Source organism: Balaenoptera physalus (genome assembly GCF_965194825.1).
Source record: "Balaenoptera physalus genome assembly, chromosome: 1".
Taxonomy (NCBI): domain Eukaryota; kingdom Metazoa; phylum Chordata; class Mammalia; order Artiodactyla; family Balaenopteridae; genus Balaenoptera; species Balaenoptera physalus.
In genome coordinates this window covers 120064720-120088889 of record NC_138882.1, presented here as the reverse complement: position 1 = coordinate 120088889, position 24170 = coordinate 120064720, and the positions used below count along the sequence as shown (strand labels likewise).

Sequence of the window (24170 nt, the reverse complement as noted above, 5' to 3'; positions counted from 1 at the left end):
GAAATAACCAACAAAAAGCACAAAAATTAAAAAAATGTGGCATTAAATAGACTGTGAAAAGGACGCTTGTTCACAGCATGAGCTGAAGCAAGGCAGTGTCACTTTGTCTGACCTTGGCTGGGAATGTGTGCACTGGGGCACTCAAATTTTTCACTGCTTTGCGCACATCCGTGGATGACTTCAAAAGTGCCAAGAGTATTGTGATTGTGGGGTTACAATTAAATTTGAACGAGTAGGTGAATTTGCAAATATAGAATTTGTGAATAAGGATCAACTCTAGCTTAGTTTTTCTACCAAAATGGTTTTTTAAAAAAGTTTTGAATTTTAAGGTCTAAACTTCAATCTCTTCATAATGGTAGATAAAATGCTGCACATATTCATAGTCTGTTTCAAGAGTGGCTAACAGGGAAGAATTAGTTTTAGAGGTCTCAGACAATTCTTAAGTTTTATTCCTTTAGTATTTCTAGGTAATGTTTCATGTTACTGATTCCTGGGCTAAGGACCAGTTTGAAGGTAAAATGTTTATTTTAATCAGCAAAAGTCTAATTTGAATTCTGGATCACAAACGCAGACCCTCTCCTCCCAGAAAAAGTTCTCTGTCACCACAGGATATAATTAAAAGATACTTTAATTTTCAAGTAAAAGAACTACCTAGTTGTGCTCATGTCTGTAATCTGTACTCCTACTTCCCATATATTTGTAGACATGCTTTCACATGCTAGCTACTGCCAATTTTAATTTCCAAAGTTTTGCAGTTTTGCTTTCAAAAATATTTTATGCATTTTATTAACTTTAATTTTAGACTGGCTTTCAAGTCTCAAATCCTCTTAAAACAGGAAATGTCAGTTCTTGCTCATAGCTCCTTGTAAGAGGCTTTTGCCAAATTCAGGAATTTAGAGACTCGTTAACTGTTTTAGGTTATAAGTAACATAATTTTGGCAGGGGGAGCAAATTTATAAATATCAACTGACTATTACATATCCATATTTGTGAACTTGAATAAGCTTAATCAAATGTCAAAATTTGGCTATAAAATGGTACTTTTTTGCCTCAGTATTTATACACCCTTCTTGGTAATCAAGATTTGTTTAAAAAGGTTTTAGCTGTTGATCGGAATTGGTGAAAAACAGTTGGATTGGCTAATTAACTCAAACCTCCCAATTAAAATAGTGGAGCTTGGTAGATGATAACACATTTATTCATCAACTCAAGAACTTAAAGCTTCAAGTTCTTCAGAGTTTAAGGTTCTTCAGCCTCTTTTGATCTCTAATAATAACTTGAAAATAATAGACTTTTCAGGCTTCTCTCTTTAAATCCCAGTGCCAGATACTCATTTGATTGGCTCTTCCTGCTCAGAGAATAGTCCAATTAGTTTTCTATGCCAATCCCAGAAGTTCTGAAGTTTCACGCTTTCTATCCAACTATTTTTCTGTATGTGGCAGCAACTCCTCTCATGCTGTTTTTTCCCACTGTTCATGATTGGCTTCACCTCCCTTTTGCTCTGAAGTAATAACCACCATTAGGGATTAGTACATTATCCAGGGCCCTTGTACTATCAAAGTGATGGCCCTCTCCATTACTATGGATGACCAAAAATAGACCACAGTTTGTCTGCCAGGACTTCTCATAGTATTTTTTCATTCTCAAGCTGGCTTTAAAAATGTCTTAAAATTTAAAATGACATGACATAAAATGCCAGTAAAGATTAATAATGGACCTTTGTTAAATATTCTACAAACATTTTCTGGTAGAGTTATCTTCAAGACTTTCAAATATCCTTCATTAAGATAGTTTAATTCAAAATAAAAAATAAAAGTTTCCAGATTATAAGAATTTATCCTAAGACTGAGCTGACATAATAGGATATTAGACCAATTTGTTAAGTTAGTAAGGTTTAAATGACCTGAAGTCATTTGGATGAATGCTGCTCTTAGTGAACCACCCTTTAAGAAGTCACTTTCATCACATAGACGGTTAAGCAAAGAAAAATCATTTTTAATAGCTCCTAAAAAACTATATTTTAAGAGAAATTCCTTATATGATATAAATGAAAATGTGTTCATAAATGAAAGCACTTTGACAAATAAAAAATCATAGACAAAATAGTATTACCCACAATAAGTTAGAAGTTTTAAACAATGTAGACATTTTAGTGTTTTTAGCTTAAAAAAAGGCTTATATGAAAAGAAAATAAAAATGCACTGAGAAATATGTCATTTTTAAACATGAAAGAACAAATAGATTTCAAATTCAGATAGATTTTTGAAACGTTTTATTTATATTTTGGTCTTACAAATGATAATTTTTAACTTTACTCTTCTGTAAGAATGTAAAGCACAAAAATTTGCTAAATATCAGATCCACACAAATCCACAAAAAGGTTTTCTGTGTAGTCTTCATTAATGCGAATCTTTGTGTGAATGTTTCACTCTTACCGTAGATCCTGAATCTGTTTTACAATAATGAAGCCATACAGTTTTTATGCAGTGCATTCATTATAAACTATAACGTTTCTATTAAAAGGAAAGCTGGGTAATACAAAAATATGAGAGGATCTGAGAAGCAGGCAATCTGTTGAGGCTCGGTATATCTTATTTGCTTTGTAGTTTTCTGTCTTCACTTTCAAAAAGCACACAGCACATGAGGCACAGTAATCATCTCCCTTATTAACCTCCCTAATTAAAAAATCTGTTGTTCGTAAAACTGGACCAATTATCACAAATTATCATTTGCATAATTAACCACAAGACTATTACAAAGCATTTTGTTAGTGGTATCAACAAATGGAGGATGGAAACATAAAAAATGGGTTTTGTTAAGCTTGCCAACTCCTTACATAACATGGGTTGTGCTGCCACTTCAACTTTTAATTAGATGTTTAATGCCTCACAGTAAAAGACTGATCAATGGAAGAAAGCAAAACTAAATTATTTTCTAGGTGCTGTGATATTTCATTTGACAAGGTAACAAAAGGATAGGACAAAATTTAAGCAAGATTTATATGCGTTCCAACTTTTCACTCAGGAATTCTTCTACACTGTCTGTGTTCCATTTGAGGATGCTTAGTTCTTCAGCAATGTTCCCATTGTCGTCCAAAAGCTTTAGCACAGGGTCTGAACCGCGAACATACTACAAAAAAGAGGAATATCATTTTCTGCTTAGAAAGAGTCCTTTCAGTTTCAACCAAAGTCCAAATCAATTCAATCCAGCTTAATTAAATTTAACAGTAATAAGATTTTAGACATAACATCACAACAGCTCTTAAAGGAAGTCTTTTAGAAAAGAGCGTAATGGGATTTCATCAAAAATGACAATTAAAAAAAAATCACATTTTACTTCTGAAGAGAAACACCTGTTGGTATCAAGCAGTTTACCTGGGATTTAAGCTTATTCTTGAATGTAACAAGTATTTATTGCATACATGACACACTCCAACTCTCAAATGAGTTGAAAATCTAATGAAGGAGGCAGACAAGTTCAAAATACTGAATGAGAATGACTCTTAAGAGCCATGTTGAAATAGGCTGTGCATACAAACTATCAGACAATTCTGTATTGGACTTTCACTAGATTTCTTAAACCAAAGAAAATTTATTCTGTTGTAATTAGTTTATAATTTGGCTGGATTCCTGAAACTTCAGACCTACTAGTGGGTTCCAATATTTCACCAGAGAGCTCTGAGGAATTCTGACTCTGGGTAAATGTGATAACAAACCTGATCCCATTCATTAAGTGATCAATCTTCAATGCTAAATTAAGGACCATGTAACTAAAAATGCAGCAGTGATGATGAAGGGAGCTGAGAAACTCAGCAATTATACTTCAGTTTTTCTAGGTCTTCTAGAGTTGTGAACTTTAGAGATGGAGACCAGCTCTGATGTGATTATTTGCATTTGGTATATTCTCAACCCATTTCTGGAATTTAGAAATTGGTCCCCTACGCTAATAAACCAATAACATTACTACTAAAATCTTTTGGGTCAGGTTATCTACATAAATTATTCTTAAAAATTCAATTTTTAATTCAAAAACTCATTTTAGTCCCCAAATTAGAAACTACATAGCCTATAGTTGCAAAAGTGTTCAAAATATTAAATCAAATCCAACAGTGTATAAAGAATTATATATACCATGGCCAATTTGGATTTACTCCAAGTATGCAAAGCTGGTGCAAAATTTGAAAATGAATTAATGTAATCTATTACTACCAACAGGCTAAACAAGAAATCTTATACCAATAGATGCAGAAAAAGCATCCTGTCACATGCTACAACATGGATGAACCTTGAGGACATCATGCTAAAGTGAAATAAGCCAGTCATGAAAGGACAGATACTATACGATTCCACTCATATGAAGTATCTAAAGTAGTCCAAAATCATAGAAATAAAGTAGAAGGATGGCTGCCATGGGCTGGAGGCAGGAGAGAGGGGGAATTAGTGTTTAATGGGTATAAAGTTCCAGTTTTGCGAGACAAAAAATTTCTACATCTGTTGCACAACAGTGTGAATATACTTAACACTACTGACCTGTACCCATAACATTTAACTTACCAGTACTGAACTGCACCCTTAACATTTAACTTACCATCTTAACTATTTTTAAGTTTTCTTTTACCATAATTAAAATTTTTAAAAGTGAGCAAAAGATCTCAGATACACCAAAGAAGATATACAGATGGCAAATAAGCATGTGGAAAGATTCTCAATTAGGGAACTGCAAATGAAAACAACAATGAGATAACATCACACACTTATTAGAATGGCTAAAATCCAAAACACTGACAATAAGGAATGCTGATGAATGTGGAGCAATAACTCTCATTCGTTATTAGTGGGAATGCAACATGATATAAGCACTTTGGAAAATAGTTTAGCTTTGTAAGAAACTGCCCAACACTCTTACTATATGATTCAGTAATCGTGCTCCTAGGTAATCACCCAAATAAGTTAAACGTATGTCTACACAAAAATGTATACAGCACTGTTGCTCATAATTGCTAAAAATTGGAAGCGACCAACATGTCCTTCCATAGGTGAATAGAAAAGCAAACCATGGTATAACAGAATACTATTCATATTATTCAGCATTAGAAAGAAATGAGCTATCCAGCTACAGAAAAGACACAAAGGAACTGTAAATGCATATTAAGTTAAATCTGAAATCTGAAAAGGCTACTTACTGTATGATTCCAACTATATGACAATCTGGAAGAGGCAAAACTATAGAGACAGTAAAAAGATCAGTGGTTCCCAGGAGTTTGGTGGGGTGTGGAGCACAGGGGATTTTGGGGGCAGTGAAACTTCTGTATGATACTGTAATGGTGGATACATGACATTTGGTAAAACTCCTAGAACTGTACAAAGTATAAGCTCTAATGCAAACTATGAAATTTAGTTAATAATAATGTATAAATATTGGTTTATCAATTGTAACAAATGTACATCAATGCAAGATGTTAATAAGGGAACTGGAGGGTGGGGGTGGGAGTACATGGGAACTCTCGAATCAATTTTCCTGTAAACCTAAAACTGCACTAAAAAATAAAGTCAATTAAAATATCTGAATACTTTTTAATTAAAAAAAGAAAATGCTGGAAAAAAGGATCACATTAAAATTGCATTACCTTGATTTGTAGTCCTCTGAATAGTCTGGGTTTATCACTCCTGACGAAAGCTTAAAAGAAAAAAAGATTCAAATTGTTTACTTCCAAATCCAAGCTAGCTACAAAGATCAACACAAAAAGTAGAAATAAACTCAATAAATAAAAAATTAGATCCTATATGGAAAAACCAAGGAAACTAAAACACATATAAAATGGAAAGATACCCCATATTCTTCAATGGGAAGACTAAATATTTTAAGATGTTAATTTTTTCAAATTAATAAAAATCCCAAATTACAATGGGATTTTGAGGGCTTGACAAAATGACAGTAAAACTCAGCTATACGAGTAAATGTTTGAGGGCTTCCGTGATGGCGCAGTGGTTAAGGATCTGCCTGCCAATGCAGGGGACAGCGGTTTGAGCCCTGGTCCGGGAAGATCCCACATGCCATGGAGCAACTAAGCCCATGCGCCGCAACTACTGAGCCTGCGCTCTAGAGCCCACGAGCCCCAACTACTGAAGCCCGTGCTCCGCAACGAGAGAAGCCACCGCAGTGAGAAGCCCGCGCACCACAACAAAGAATAGCCCCCTCTCACCGCAACTAGAGAAAGCCCGCGTGCAGCAACGAAGACCTGATGCAGACAATAATAAATAAATTAAAAAAAAATAATAAAAGAGTAAATGTTGGAGAATAGTCAGGGCAGTTTAGAAAAAGTAAAATACAGGAGAATCTGTTCAACTGTTTATTAGTATACTATGTGATACTTATACCAGAATGATAAAACAAAGAAACCGATTAGGAAATCTAGAGAGATAAAAATACCTGGATTTTTTAATATGGTAAAGCTAGCAAACCAAAGAGAGAGAGAGAGAGAGAGATTATGTGTGCGTGCATCTGGGGGTGTGTGTGTGTGTGTTATTCAATAAATACTTTTGAATATCCATTGTATACCAGATAGCAGATATAAAGCTATATAAAACAGACAGGATTCCTGCTCTTATGGAGTTTATAGTCTGGTGAGGAAGAAAGATGCTAAACAAGCAATCACATCACTGATAATTTCAGTTGTGATAAGTGTTTAAAAAAAAAGATTCAGAATACTACCACAGCACTTAACACAGACAACTTGGAATATGGAATATAAAATTCTTCTCTTATGCATGATCCTAAAGAAAATGCTTTATAGATGTGCCTATATAAAAATGGACACTCAGCACAGCAAAACACTACTATAAACAAAGTTAAAAGTAAAAATGACATACTGGGGAAAATTATCTCTTACACAGTATGCAAGAGAGCTTCTATTAATAAGAAAAAAATAAATACTAGGTACTAGAGAAATGAACTAAGGACAGGAACATGTAATATACAAATAAACAAATGGTCACTAAACGTTTGAAATAAATGTTCAACCTCACAAATAATCAAAGAACTGTCAAAACAATGAGGTAACCTCATTAGGAGTGGCAAAAATTAAATAGAATATCTAAAGTTAGAGAGGGGGTAGAGAAGATTTTGCCGGGGCTTAGTTGTGGGAGAAATATAAATGGACACATCCTTCCTGAAAGGTATTTAGCAAAATGAACCAAAAGTCTTAAAACGTGCATACTCTTTAGATCTGCAAGTCTCCTTCTAGGAACTTCTTTATTCTGAGGAAATAATTACACTATAATGCAAAGATATATAAGATCCTGCTAACCAAGTCTGGAGATTTGAAAATAATCTAAGTGTGTAAAAGGCTATTGGTTAAATAAATTAACATGGACCACTATGAAGTGCATCCAATCATTTAAAAATTATATTAATCTGTATTTAGTGATATAAATGCAAACTCATATATAAAGGTTTATAGATCAGTTTGTTCCCCATGGTTGTTATAAAAAGATGGATATATTGCTTTTATATATTTACACTAATGTTTTTATATATTTATCCATAAATATATATTTGCAAAGGAAAAAGCCTAGAAGCATTGAATGAAATCTTTAAAAATATTAAGTGAGAAAATATAAAATACTTAGCACAATATACCTAACAGTTCAAAACAATAACTATTATTTTAATAGTGGTTATATCTGGAGCATAGGGTTTGGGGAAGTTTTAAATAAATGTTTTCCTTTTTGGGTTGTTGTTGATCTACATTTTACCAAGTTTTTAGTAATGATCACGTCTAATTGTCCAAGTTAAAAAATTTTAGAATACATTAAAAAAGATAAATACAGGTGGGATGTTTCATTTGGATACCTTAAATGGGGACAGTTCTTAATTCCAGTTGTTATCATTTGCATCAGACTCTAATTAGATTTTATAGTGACACACGTGCTTTTGAGAACTTATTTTTTAAACTTAGAATTAACTAGCAATAGCACGATAGACATGTTTCACTATGAAGATCTTTATACATGTGCATCTAGGACAACTAAACAAAGATTAGTAAATGCTTTTTCTCTTTAAGGTTCTGCAGGCTTGTTGGAAGACACCCAGATATCCCATCTAAACTTCCCCTACTAAATTTAGTTCAAAATAAAACTGATTATATTATTCTGGCTTATTAGAATGTCTTCTCTATTAACTTCATCCTTTAAGAGTTGTCCAATACTCCTGAATGCCCAAACAAAAATGAGCTTATGATATGCTGTTGCATTTTATAACCATTCCTTTGGCAAATGCTATATGCACATCTGTGCAAAGCATCATTTAATACACAGTGTGGTCACTACTACATAAAAAACTTCTCTGGAGAAAAGAACTATTCTTAAATATTTTTTTTGTATCTATAACAGAACCTATAACTTTCTGTCATTCAGAAGATTTTTTAACAGGCCGGAATGAGGGAATAAATTGAAAAGAAATATTAAGATGAGTCACTAATGACTATCTTCATCAGTTCTTTTCTCTTCTCTCTGCTATGTATAAATCTACAAGCTCCTAATTTTGACTGAGGGGAATATCTATTAAACACCCTGTGGTAGCAAATCACATTTTACAGGCAGTAAATTAATCTTTTAAAATATATTTGAATACTTACTATATACACATGGCACTAGGATAGGCTATATGAGCATATAAGAGACTTGCAAAAAAGACTTCAGAGTAACTTATTTTTCTAGTTTACTTTCTGCTGTTTTAAAAATAACTAAGTGATATCAGTTTGGAGATTCCTAAAGAGATTAATTCAGTCACTCTATTTCAAGAAAATGTGCTTATGCCAATTTAATTATTTGTCAATTACTAAGGCAGATTTGTAAATAACACTTCAAAACGATCAAATATGCAGAAATGATTAGAAAACATTAAGTTTAACGTTGAATGTTTCAGTTTTGTCCTCAAGATTCTTACCAGCATGTCATTTGTGTAGCTGCCTAGGAGACCTTAGAGCTAAGTTTTGCTGTATACACTGCTTAGAAAGTCATGGTACTCTTCTTATAAATCAGAGGCTCTTCAAAGTTAACTATGAAGAGTATTAAAAAATAAAAATCAATCTTCCTCCTCATTCCAAAAAGAGGATAAGTGGGGATGAGGGATAATAGGAAGGATATGTCTTGAGGTCAAAGAAAAATGTTTGAACTATGTTATTTTCAAAATCATAAACAAGTGAAAATATACAGGCAAAATACACTTGGCTAGATCTAACAATGTACCTTTGGTCACATTACAAGTAGTCATACAGTGTACTCTACTGGTTTTAAGATTTAATAAACAAGGGCTTACGGCAGGTACAATTAAGATTTGTGAACTGCCACATAAAATTACATGGAATGATAATTAGATGTTTTCCCGTTGAGTAGAAATAAGTATATTTGAATCAGAATATAAACAAAAATGTCATATCATACCCAGAAACGACAATACAAAGAGAAGAGCAGCAGCAACAAAAAACAACAACAGAACTGAATTCTCAATTGTGCTCAGTGAAAACTACTGGGTATCGAAGAGTATTTCTAAAACAAGAATATTTACTTACAAACTATCTGGAGTGCAAAATCATGACTCATTTGGGTCCTCCCAACAAGACAATTTAAAAGCACTTAAAAACGTTCAGAGAACGGCAATTTAAATAAGAGAATCTGGGGAGACTGGAGGTACAATAAGGAAGACAAAACAAACTAAAAAGATTATGACTTTTCAGATAAGAATAATAAAGTCAGAAAAGGACTATTTGAAAACTATAAATTCATAAAGGCTATATAACCAATGTAAACACAGGCTTTTCACCAGTTTCCCATTTGTCAAAAGTGGAGCCACCTTTGAATTAGATAAATTTAGCAAATCCATTCATTCATTCAATAAATATTTGAATTCCTCTTAATGTGAGGTGCAGTGTTAGAAAGATTTGGGATACATTAGTGATAAAACAAATTTAAAAATTCTGGGCTTTAAGGAGTTCCTAGTTTGGTAGAGGCAGAAGACCAGTAAATTAAATAAGTACATTACAATATTATGTGGGAGCTGCTATGGAACACAAAGGGGAGGGTGCAAAATTCTGTCCAAAGTCAATCCCAAAATAATGCTTGAACTAAATTTGGAATTAATAGGGGTTCGTCACAAAAATGGGTAAAGGCATAAGTCAGGAAGAATATGCAGTGTGTGCAAAGACTTAGAGGTCAGAGTTCAGAGAACTGCAAATAGTTCTGCACATAAACTAGATATGCGAACCTAGAAAAGAGAATCCATGTCATGATAGGTCTTGTATATGATGCTGAATTTGACATTTATATGTGATGGGGAACTACAGGTAATTTTAAATAAGAGGGTCACATAATCAAATCTGTCTTATGGAAAAGGGTTTTTTTTTGGTAGTTGTGTAGAAGAGAGAATAGAAGAAAAGGGAAAAGAGACAGGCAGGCCAGATAATAAGTAATTAATCCTTCCAGATACAGATGCTAAGGGGCTGATTAAAATCATAGAGAAGGCCAAAGATATGAAGGTTTATTAAGGAGGGGGAAGAGACACAACTTGGTGACTAACTGGGTATAAAGTGTGAAAGAAATATTGATCATGACTCTCGGGTTTCATGCTTATACTTTTGCTTGATGATACTGCCATTTGTGGAAACAAGGAAGAAGATGGCATACTTTTATCAGAGAAGAGGATTAATTTAGTTTTTGAACATGCTGGGTTTAACGCCTCTCTACTAAAAATGTAGGCCACAATCTATAGGATTGTTAGAAATGTAGAATCTCAGGATGCAAACCAAATTTACAGAATTACACTCTGCATTTTAACAAGATCCCCAGGTGACTTATATGTACAATGGTTTAAGATACTATGAGACCATGCAAGTGGAAACATCAATTTGCAGTCAGAAATATGGTATCTAAAAAAAGAAAAATTTAAAGATACAGATTGGGAGTCATCAGGTGAACACTGCAGTTGAAACTGAGGGAGTGGGACATCATTCAAAAGAGTAAGAAAATAAGAACACAGACCCTAACTAACACCAATATTTGAAGTGTGGGTGGTAGATGAGATGCCAGGAAAGGAGAATAAAAAGACCTGTTCACACAAGTGAAGGGAAGAGAGTTTCAAATGCTAGAGTCATGTTATCTCATTTAATCCTCAAAACAGTCCTATAAGGTAGATATTAACCGATTTTACACCACCTATTAACCGATTTTATAAATGAGAAAACTGATGAAGATAGTGCTAATGAATCAGTATTCCTTCCAGCAAAACTCCAAGGTAGCATCATAATCCTAGGCATCACTACCGGTCAACCAAAGTGGGTACGAGAGGCAAAAAGCTATTTGCTCTCAGTTGTACATTATTTTAAAATTCCTTTCTGTGTCTGAAGGTTTATGATTCTAATACAGAGGGTGGCAAACTATGGTCCATAGGCCATATTGGGCCTCCCTGATTTTATAAATAAAGTTTTATTGGAACACAGACACATGTATTCATTTAAATATTTTCTATGGCTGCTTCCATACTACAAAAGCAAAGATCAATAGCTGCAATGGAGACCTTGTTGACTATAAAGCTGAAAATCTTTACTATTTGGACTTTTACAGAAAAAGTTTGCCAAGACCTATAAAATTAGGGAAAATTTACATTTTTTGATAGAGACAGACTACACACATATCCTTATCATGGTAAGACTTATGCTTGAGAAGGAAAACATACTTACTTAACATCATTACTTTTGATGTCACCACAAGTGATAAAACACTAGGTCCAATATACAATGAGAAGTTTTTATACATACTGACTTTCCTACTTAACCATAACATGGAAAACAAAAGTATTTTAGGAGGTATACCTGGAATTAGCTAAGGCATATGATCTGGGGCTTTTTTTTTCATAAACCCTGAGTTATTTAATGTGGATAAGACATTTCAAATTTTAAATCCTTCTCTCTTCTGGAATAATTTAACATTAATATTTTCTAACGTTTTATGATGTGGCTAATTTAAATTAAGTAAACTTAAAAAAATGTATTACTTTCTCATGGGCTCCGAAAATATTGGTATTATACACAATTATATTAAATATGGTTATGGACTGTGGAATTAAACAATCTTTTTAATTTAAATAAGCTTGTACTAATTAAATATTTATACATAGAATTAAAATCCAATGTCTCAAAAGGACAAGACAGTATGACTACAAATACCCACCAGTTTTACAATTTAACTATACATAAGAAATATATATATAGTTAAGTTGTAATCCAAGGATTAATAAACTACACTCAATCTTTTAAAGACTGAACTAGCAACTGCAGAAATTATTACCATGGACATGAGAAAACCTGATATCACAAACAGGAGGGCTAACTGCAAGCTACTCTTTTTTTTTTTTTTTTTTTTTTAGTTTTATTTATTTATTTATTTATTTATATTTATGGCTGTGTTGGGTCTTCGTTTCTGTGCGAGGGCTTTCTCTAGTTGCGGCAAGTGGGGGCCACTCTTCATCGCGGTGCACGGGCCTCTCACTATCGCGGCCTCTCCCGTTGCGGAGCACAGGCTCCAGACGTGCAGGCTCAGTAATTGTGGCTCACGGGCCTAGTTGCTCCGCAGCATGTGGGATCTTCCCAGACCAGGGCTTGAACCCGTGTTCCCTGCATTGGCAGGCAGATTCTCAACCACTGCGCCACCAAGGAAGCCCTGCAAGCTACTCTTGACCTCGTGAAAATCTGAGTCACAAAAGATTATAAGACAAGTCAGTAAATATGAATAATGAATATAATTAAAAAGCAAATGCCAAAACTTTTTAGGAATAAGAACGATCACATTATCATTCAGAGAACTGATATAAAAAAAGCCAAACAACTCTGGTACAATACTGAGTTTAAGTGTTTGAGGCAAAATAAATCATACAGAGTAAAGAATTTTCTCCCTAAGCAGAAGTGGATGTTATATTCTGTGCTACATCAGAATATGTGCTTATTCTGACAAAGAATGTATTTAATTAGATGTGCATCTGCTCTGGGCCTCATATAAAATGTCCCCAAGTCCCCAAGTTGCAATCCAAGGATTACATTTCCGTGCCAAATGAGCAATATTTTATTATAAACAATTCTAGGTCAGCAATAAAGGTAATGTGCTAATACAGGCAATTTTTTAAAATACTAAATCCAAAAAATTCTCTTGCCATTAAGTAAACAAGGCAAGAAATCATGGAAAAGGCAGCAGAAAAACAAAATAAGGTATATAAATAGAGCACTTATGTATTTTAGTTAAAAAAAAAAAAAAACCCAGAAAACAAAAAAACAACTTCATTACCTTCATAAAACTGATTTTCAGCTGACATGCAAGGATGGAATAGAAAAGCTTTAGTCCAAGTCTTTTTGGAGATACAGAGCTCCATTACTGTTTGTTGTCAACTAAAAGAATACACTTTCACAATTATCCTTTCACATATTTATCTTGAATTTCTGTGAAGATACACAGGATGACCTCCTGTGTATGATGACCTGATGACCTCCTGTATGACCTCCTCTCTTCTACACCTCAAGTTCTATGGTAATTAATTTTCTTCTTGATGGTTTGTTATTTTGTACACGTCTACTCTCACTTAATGCAGTTGTTCCTTAGGAGTTTTATATAAATGAGTTTACATTAAAAATGTTATTTAGAAGGATTACACTTCCACCTGGTAAAAGAAAGGCTCTCATAAAATTAGTACTTAGGAAAGTCTCTTCTTTTAAGAAAATAATCACCTCATCATGTGCTGTATTTAAATCTAAATTTCATATTTTATGCTTGCTCAGAGTCAAGTAACTTAGTATTCAACAATTATTATAAAACTCCACTCCCATGAAGACAAATGTAGAGAAAATTCATATACTGTTGAGAAAGTATAACCTTAAATATTCTTATTCTTGGGAATATTTAATGAAATTATTTTTGTGAAATGTTGATTTTAAATTATTAACTTAAATTTTACTAGAGTTGATTTTATATACCTTGGACTTGAGGGAACCTCCCCAATTTTCATCCACAGACTTCAAGAATAGCTCCTGCATACAGCTGCAAAAGGAAAAACAGGAGTTTAAAAAACTGGTTAATATTTTAAAAATGTAGTTATAAAATAAAATTTCATAGCACAAACATTACAGTTAAGCAGATATATAGATCAAACAAATGTCAGAAGAGAAAATGGAGGCCTAAGGGTATTAAATAGTCGAGGAGTTCAAGCCCTACATGGAATATTCTCAAACTTAGCCAAAAAGATTGAAGAAGATACGGAGACTTGACGATAAACTTGAATAGGTAAGCTGTCCTAGGAAGTTCTTCACAAAATTTTAAAGACTTCCCACAGGTTTTTTAGGATGCTAAGCTGAACCCAGGTATGTATCCATCTATTCAACATAAATAATGAGAATTCTTTTTGGTTGCTTTTAAAATTAAGTGACCAATGTTTTAAAATTAAACAATACAAAAACCCAATACCTTTAAAAAGTGATTAGAGTACTATGTAAAGATATTACAGAAAAGCCAGTAAGATCTCATTATAAAGAACATAAATGCAAATATTTCCCTTAATGAAATTCAGCTGAAATGGTAAACACTGCTTCTCTAGCTACAGAACCTGCATGTTCTCTTTAAAGTAAAAGCTCATTATAAAAAACTCAAATGCAATTTTTTTATTGCAATGAATTTGGCTGAAATAGATTCAGTAGTAAACATCACTTTTTTTGTGGAGGCAGAGCCTTGCTCATTCTTCTGGTAGTGACTTGGGAATGCTGTGACTCCGAGAAGGCAGGCAATCATAAGAACATACTATATCCATTTTATTTCTTCTTAGCTTTTAGACTTTTTTTAAATTGTAGGTCCAAGAGCTAAAGATGGATTTTACTTTTCAAGTTCTAAAATAGCACAAAAAAATCACATGCACTATGCATGTTTATTTTAGATACTTTGGAAAACAGAAAAGCACAAAATAGAAATTTAAAAATCACCTTAATTCTAACTCCTCTCAAAATAATGACTTTTAAAAAACATTTTGGTGATTGTGGGCTAGATCAATAAAGTTCTTAAGTTTTTGAGGGGCACAGATACTAAGAGTCTGATGGAATTTGCTTTAATTCAGGCTACTCATGGACTCTAAACCACTGATGGATTTCAGATTAAGAACTCTGATGATCTCTAAGATTTTTAAATAAGATTTGGTTAATCTTGGTTAGACACCTCCCACCCCCCCAAATCTTTAAAAGTATAAGGCCATATTACCAATGAGCTCATGAAAAGATGTTTCACATCTCTAATCATTAGGGAAATTAAATCAAAACCACAATGAGATACTACTTCACACTCATTAGAGGCTATTATCAAAAAAACAGAAAACAACAAGTGGTTGGCTAGGATGTAGAGAAAATTGAATCCTTGTGCACTGCTGTTGGAAATGTAAAGCAGTGCAGCCACTATGGAAAACAGAATGGTGGTTCCTTAAAAAATTAAAAATAGAATTATATGATCCAGCGATTCCACTTCTAGGTATATGCCCAAAAGAACTGAAAGCAGGGACTGGAATAGTTATTCATATACCAATTATTATTCTCAATAGCCAGAAGGTGGAAGCAACCCAAATGTCTATTGACAGATGAATGGCTAAACAAAATGTGGTATATGCATACAATGGAATAGTATTATTCAACCTTAAAAAGGAAGGAAATTATGACACATGCTATAACAAGGATGACCCTTGAAAACATTATGCTGAGAAATAAGGCAGCCACAAAAGGATAAATATTTTTTGATTCCACTTATATGAGGTACTTGGAGCAGTCAAATTCAGAGACAGAAAGTAGAATGGTGTTTGTCAGGGACTGGGGGGCGAGGAGTGGGGAGTTACTGTTTAATAACTGTGTTTCAGCTTGGGAAGATGAAAAAGTTCTGGAGATAGATGGTGATGAAGGTTGGACAACAATGTGAATGTACTTAATGTCACTGAATTGAACACTCAAAAACAGTTAAAATATTTAATTTTATGTATATTTTACTAGAATTAAGAATATAAAAAATATAAGGCCATATTAAAATTTGGTTATTAGATTTATCTTTTATTTCCAAGTTTATGATCCCTTGGAAACTCTAAGTGGAGATTCCATTACCTGGAAATACGATGGCATTTCTCTACACCACTGTTTCCCAAAATTCCTCATATCATGACGCATTGAAAACGGTAATAATTGTTTGGAGCACTGGGGTAAAAGGAGGTGGCTGCTTATAACTGGAGATGACTAGCCTGGGGGCCGGGCCTGGGGGCCCCTGCTCACCCCAGTCTCCATTTGATTGTCCCAAGGACTGAAGGATTCAGTATCCTAGCACACTTGTAACCCATTCTCTGCACCACAAAACACGTTAAATAAAAATATTAGAAACCTATTCTTTAATGAATAGGCAGCTCAGATGTGAGCTCCTCAAGGAAAATTTTTGTTGACCTCCTACTCTCTGTTAGGGACTTTCCTAATAAACCTCCACAGAATTCTGCTCTTATCATAATGTACTATAAATATCCTATAACTTGACTGTGGACAGGAAATGTCTTATAATTCCCCCCAGAACTGGACACAAAGCTGTTGTTCAATATGTGTGTGCTGAATGGACAGAACTGTTCATTTAACGGAATTAAATGACTTTTTTCATCATGTAACTTTAAAAATATTTCAAGTTCCTTTCACATACTTTGTAGATTATGCTTAGTTCCAGTCCAGGGTAAACAAAAAGAAAATGTAACTCAAAGCTGCCTAACTTTACTAAAGTCAAATTCTAAAAGCATTAATTTGTGATGCTAGCTTGGCATTTTATTTATGATTTGTAGTGTTCATAGGAAAACATTTGTTTTTCGTGGTGAATAAATATGGTAAATTAACTACAAATTGTGGTAAATTTTCAATGCCTTATAAAGTAATCATAAGCATCTTTGGCAACACATACATTCATACACAAGGAAATATATGTTACTTAGAATTTATCAAGGGCATGAAGTATTATGAAAGGATTAAAAAAGGTTAAAACTTGAAATTTCCTTGAATTTCACCTTTAGCATTTTTACTTTTTAAAGTAACATCACTGGCATACAAAAATGCTGACCTTCAAACATTTGTGGAAAAATAACAATAGAAGAAAAATCAAAGCAGCAACAAGTTATATAACTTTTATATAGCAAGCTTATATTTTTGATACCAAGTTGGTAGGCCTCTTTTCTATATGCATTAGAGAAGCCTTATTTGTATAGACAATCTAACTCTAGGCACTATTCCATTAGGATCATATTATACTAGCCCAAAATAATTTAAATGGAAATATACAGATACCTTTAGAAAAATATGAAAATGATGCACAAAACTGAATTTGCCCCTTGGGAATTCACACCTATTTCCATATTACTCATTACTGCTAGTTTTCCTAAACTTCTCATAGTGTCCTCTGGGTGGGAAGTAGAAATATCTAACTTCTTCAGCTCTATAACTAATTTACCTTATTTGTAACAGGGTTTTTGAATATGCTAATTTCCCTCTCATTTAAAAATAAGTGATTTTTAATTTATTATTCTTAAAATAAATTTCAGCTTTGTAGTTAGCTAATTTTTTTGCAATTAAAAAAATACATTTTAAGCATTACCAAGATTATTATTTATACCTATCTTAATATTAAATTCTGTACAATTCATATATTTTCCTAATATTTGGGGATAATGTACTCCCTTCATTGTTGAAAGACTTCCCTGATAATTTACTTTTGGAATATAATGATTTTTTCCCACCTGACCAACCTCTTGTTATAAAATTTTAGTAAGGCTTTTAATGAGGCTTTCCCATATAGAAAAAGGCCAAAACCTTTATTTTGTGGTGATAACTTTGCTATAAGTCTAACTATGTTGCTATAACATGGATCAGATTAACAGCAAGACAAAAAAATTGGTCTATGCTGTTTTCTACCAGATAGCTAGATTCCTAGATAAGTTAATTTATAACACCAAACAAAGGCAACACATGTGAGTTACGTAAATTTTCTAAAGAATTTTTTTAAGGTGTTGCATTTGTTAACTTTTACTGCCACCATCATACCACCACCATCACAACAAATCTGTAAACCTGGTCCAAGTCAGAAATATTCTACTACTTTCCAATACTGAGCACTTAATATATTTTTGTTGGTGATGACATCCATGGCTCTGAAGAAACATGACAGTAAGAAAACCTTGAAATAACTAATTATTTAAACTAAGTCAAACTAAATATCAAATTTTCATACAGCATGGTATTGTTAAATTAAACAAGGAGGCCATCACACTGAGGTGGTTCTAGGGCATTAGCAGCCTATATAACCAAACCCAAACCTAAGCCTATAAATGGTTCAAAGTTAAGAAATAAAACCTAAAATAAACAATCACAAACAGCCAACTAGGCTTTCCCAAAAAAGGCAACCACTTAAGCTATAGCCAATCAAAAAATTTCCTTGCTTTGTTTCTGCATCTTCTCCATAAGTTTTGTCCCTAATTCCTGTTGGTGGGGCGCTCCTGACCACTTCTAGTTTGGTGTTACCCAATTTGAATTGATTTTTGCTCAAACTATTAAAAATGTTCATATACCTCAGTTTATCTTTTAAGGTACAGTGAAAAGAGCTTAAGTTATAAAACCAAATGTGTATGCGGGTCCAATTCTGGTTCTGTGACTTACAGGCAGCAAGTCATTCTCTTTGAGCTTCAGTTTACTGTCTGAACAAGAAATATTCCCTACCTTCCAGAGTTGCTAAAAGGAGTTAAAAAAAAAAAAAAAAAAAAGACAAACACATGCAAAAAGCCTGGATTCTTTAGATGCTCAATAAATAAGAATAGTGAATATTATAATATTTTCTTTCACACTATTGGTTATGTTTAAGGTGTGCACCCATTTTCACAGAGCTTTAGGTAGCCCTGATAGCCTATTCAGGGCTATCATTCATTGTTCCTCTGTTATTAGAATAGCCACTTCAAAATTTCTCAAGCTTTCAAATTCAAATGACCTTAGAGCAGTGTTTTCAACCCTTACTGTATACCTGGATTACCTGAGAACATTCTGAAAATTACTGATCCCTGGAACCCACCCCAGTCCAAGTAAATCACGATAGTTGGGTTGAGATCTAGGCATCAGTATTTTAATTAATATTACTACTTTTAAAGCTACCCAAGTGATTGTAAAGGGCAGCCAGGGATGCCTTGGACTATACTCAACTATTAATGAGGCAAAAATTACAAAACAGTCAAACAGTAGGCTTTTGCTCAAGAGACTAACCAAATTAATTCTAAAAGGTAAACCAGGTAAACACTGACCAGAGCAAGACAAATGCTGCAATACTGTTTTTCTTCTCATATGAAGTATCGCTTACAGTCATACATTCTTATTTTTGAAATCCTCTTTTATTTAAAGCAAAACTTTAGAAAAAAACTGAAAAAACTTTGAATATTAAGTAGCAATATGATGAAAATGATCTAATGTTAGGTGAACAAAAGGAAAAATTTTGACTGCTGAACGAATTCAGATCTGAGGAGTAACTATTTTATAGGTCTTCTGAAGGCTTGCTCTTAAATAAAATGTAGGAATTTAAAAATAAGTAAGTATGGCTATAACATGATGAAAGCTAGGTATTATTTAGAGATCTTAAATGAAAACCTATTATAATACATTCAAGTATATGTGAGCCACTCTTTAAACATTAATTGTATCCAGTGTAATTTCTTAAAGTCAACTTTACTCCTTTCACATACATCTGGTAGAGGAAAAATATCAACATATCATGCAGAAGCTGTTTTTTTGTAGCAAAATTTAGTCAGTTAATTCTCAAGGAAAATGTTTCCAACTAAAACTATGTCTAGTGATCTGCTGATGTTTTAAATTTTAATTCATTATTTATCAAGGTCATTCCTGTATTTTGTGATTTTTTTTTTTTAAAGTGCCTGTAGTGATAGAAACAAAAAGCTACAATTACACATGGACAAATAACCAGGATACTAAATAGTTTGCGATCTTACAGTAAGCTTTTGTCAAGATTTTAGTTTGTCACCTTAAGTGTATAAGGCAAATAGTGTATTTATTAACATTTTCATACACACACTGACTGATGGCATTCTTGCATAGGAACGATGAATGAATACGGAGGAATAGGGAAATAGTTGGGTTTTACAATTTTAGCAAACCAAGCTGGTATATAATGCTCTAATATTATACCCCTGAGATTAAACTATTCATTTTTAGGTACCTTCTACCAAACTCTGAAAAAATATAAAACAACGACTGTGCCCAAGGAAGATCCCTAAGTTTAAAACTTATTCTACTACACTATTAAACTGCTATTCTTTGAATCTCGTGTCTGACTTGAGACTGAGAAAACTAGAAACAAGCAAGGTAACATCTACCTTAATTTAAATTAGGCTCTAAAGAAGGTAGGAGTACACTGGGGGGATCTTTCCATAAAGATACAATTACTGTTCCACTAAAAAGCTCAATGAAAATGTACAAAAATAAAATAAAATAAAAATGTTTCTCTGACATCACCACAATCTAAATTAGACCATTTCAACTATGAAATTTGAGGAGAAAAACGAACGAGGCTCCTTTCAATACTGTGATAAGAAGTAGAATTTGTATATATACCTAAAACAAAGAGAATTTCATCAGCAAGAGATTAAGACTGTAACTATTAGACTTTCACCTGGAAACAAATACACCCACAGATACAGACACACACACATTCCTATACATACTTCAGCTACAAGTATGAATAATTCAGGGTATCATTTGGGAACAATGTATTCAATCCTACTAATACCTAGGGAATATCACACAATATAAAGAAATAACTTGACACAATGCCACTATATTTCCTGAGGCCAAAACATCCAAAGAATGGTAAAAATGACCCTAAGTTTGACTATCTTAGTAAGCAGTTTTTAAAATAAAACCAATTAGCCCCTTGGTAACATGTGTAAGTAAAGAAAACGGTAAAAAAAATTCAATGTAATTTTGCTCCGAAACGTTTGAAAATTATAACGTATATCCCTGTTAACTTGAAAAACTGAGATCCTGTTAAAATACAGTTCAATATCCAACCGTTCAACAGCCTCAAAAAATGAACATGAAAGTGTTATATATGGCAGGAAAACCTGCTTTTCAAAAGAGAATTCAATTCTTTGTGTTAGTGTTCCCACTACCACTCCAATACTGAACACTGTTTGTCATAAAAAAAGGGGCAATTATTATTATCTTTAAGAAAGGTTACAAATATCTGAAATAAAAAACAAGAGTTGGTTCAAATGATTTTATTCTATTAAAATTAATCACCTAATATATTTTAACTTTAAGAACAGATACAAAAAAAAGCCATAATAATCCAAAAGTTAAACAGTACACAAAAATTAAGAGCAACAATATGAAATTAGAACAAAAGAAACTAGGTCATTCCACACATTTTTATTTTTTGTGCACTCTTTGACAAGTATACTATCTATTTTAGAATTGACTATGGTACCCAGATAAAATTCATGGGCCGCTAAATTAAAACTTAACACTTATTTCTTCAAAAAGAAAACTGAAAAGGCAGTTTGGAGCTAAGGGTTGTATACTATATTAAAAATTATCCTCTGTTGCTGTCCCTTTTCCCATCCACCACCATCGCCTTAAGGGGCTACCTTGTAGTTAGATGGAAGTCCTTTGTAGACTTATGTTGGGGTTAGCAGTTTCTCAAATAAGAACACTGGAAAGCATCCTCACTCATCCCTTTCGCATTCCAATCCAGTCAGTCAATAAATCCTGTGAGTTTTATTGCCTAAATCTATTTCAGATCTGTCCCTTCTCCATGTTTACTACCAGTGTGTTAGCTTAAGCCCCTGTATCTTGCCTCTGGAAACTGGCAATCTAAGTTCTTTTTCTGGCAACAGTATTCCCCTCTGCCCTGTCAACTATCATTCACAACACCAACAAAAGTTATTAAAATACAAATCTGATGTCAATTCACCATTTATAATCCTTATATTTTGTCCCCTGACTATAGGATACAGTCCAAACTTCTTATCAAGGCACACTGGCCCTACTTACTTACCTATCGTTATCTGTCCTCATAATAAGCTATCTGATTTATTTTATTTTATTTTTCTAAATTTTTTTTTTTAACTTTATTTATTTATTTATTTATTTATTTTTGGCTGTGTTGGGTCTTCGTTTCTGTGCGAGGGCTTTCTCTAGTTGCGGCAAGTGGGGGCCACTCTTCATCACAGTGCGCGGGCCTTTCACTACCATGGCCTCCCTTCTTGCGGAGCACAGTCTCCAGACGCGCAGGCTCAGTAGTTGTGGCTCACGGGCCTAGTTGCTCCGCAGCATGTGGGATCTTCCCAGACCAGGGCTTGAACCCGTGTCCTCTGCACTGGCAGGCAGATTCTCAACCACTGTGCCACCAGGGAAGCCCCTGATTTATTTTAGACAGCCATCTCTCTCGTGATGACCCTGTATCTTTGCATTTACTTTTCCTTCACCGGAGACGACCTTCTCCTAATTATTTTCCAACTTATTATAAGCATCAGCTTCTACATAAGCAAGTGGTAATATTTACCTGGCCTGTCAAATGGTTATACCCTTCATTTTACGTGCTTTCATACCACATATTTTGTTTACAGCACACATCTCACTGAATTCTTGAAAGAAATCAATGCATCTGGAAAAATAATAAAAGGAAACAGTACAGAAGGGTATAAAAGAAGAAGTAAAAATTTTCCTTTGCCTCCTATCTCATTCAATAACTTTTTTTTTTTTTTCATTCAATAACTTTTAAACTGTTTTTAGTTCTACTGGTCACTTCCATAGTGATTAATATGGTTCTATCTATAGTTCATGATTATGCCAACTTTAAGAGATTTATTGATTCCTTCCTCCTTACAACTTTTATTTTATTTCTAATTTTTTTAGCAGCTATAACATTGGATATTATGCTTTAGCCCAACAGAATATCCTGCTAACTGTATTCTAGTAGTCCAATTTCCATGTCTACTTCTTCATCTCCTCCAGGACAGTGACTATTGTCTTATTTTGGCATTCTCAGAGCCTATAGTAAGAAGTAATATTCAATATATAAACAGAAAGTTTATTTTGACTCTGAGGTAGGTATGTCTAGGAAATGAAGTTGTAAGACAGCCTGGAGATAGATTATGAATTACTTTAAGGATTTATTTCCCTTTTAAATATTATAATCTGCAAAGGTGACAGAATGTTTTAACATGCTTAGATAGAAGCTGATCCTGATGTGTAAATACCTAAAAAAATTGACTACATTTAGTTTTCATATTAAAGGCAGAGAAATGCCACATCTAGAAAATATAAAAAATAAATTTAAATAATATTTTCAGTCCACTGAATAACTGCACAAAAGAAACTTTAAAACTTTTGTTACACAAATATATGACACATATGTTTATCGCTACTTGTTAGCTGTATGACTTTAGGCAAGATCTCCATGCCCCAGACTCAGCTATGAAATGGAGATTATAATGGTAGTTACCTCATCGAGTTGCTGTGAGGATTATACAAGTTAATTCATGTATGGTCTTGGAACAGCACCTTCATATTATAAGAACTTAATGAATGTTAGTAGCTATTATTATTAAGTAAATATTTATGTCATTATTTACTACTGTTGCTACTGAGGAGTCTTAGTGATTCTCACACTGAATTTGAACTGTTGCCAAACATTATTCAGATTTGGTTTTTTTTAAAGCTTCTTTCTGGACAATGTTTTTATATTATAATTAGAATAATCTGTTGAATTAAATTTGTTTCCTTTGAAGAAATCAATTCATGTATTTGATGTTACTGACACTACAAAACTGAAGTTATTTTAAGCAACTGTGAAATTTCTTTAGCGACTACAATTTCATGCACAGTTAGCTTAACCTCCATTTCATCCTTCTATGTTTTACACACCAGTAGCATTCTGCTTTTGATAGGCTAAAGCTTAAAATTTGACACTGTTTTGCATAATGCTGTTTAAGCTGACTTAAATTACTCTAAAGCTGGCTACAGAATTTCCATGTAAATTGAAAATAACAAAATGTTTCAATGCTCTTTTATCAGAAATAAGAAAAATTATGTG

At 33.3% G+C, this 24170-nt stretch overlaps 1 protein-coding gene across 2 annotated transcripts in view; it reads right to left on the bottom strand.

Moving 5' to 3' along the window:
* Window positions 1–2259: 2259 nt before the first annotated feature.
* Window positions 2260–24170, bottom strand: part of SELENOF (selenoprotein F) — a 38034-nt gene continuing 16123 nt past the window's right edge. The window contains exons 3-5 of one of the 2 annotated variants that reach the window (XM_082410842.1): window positions 14015–14078; window positions 5627–5676; window positions 2260–3129 (exon numbers count right to left, since the gene is read on the bottom strand). In XM_082410842.1, the coding sequence (XP_082266968.1) occupies window positions 2998–3129; window positions 5627–5676; window positions 14015–14078 (246 nt within the window). In that variant the 3' untranslated portion in view covers window positions 2260–2997. The remainder of the gene's footprint in view (window positions 3130–5626; window positions 5677–14014; window positions 14079–24170) is intronic. The other variant, XM_082410843.1, reaches the window with a different exon arrangement.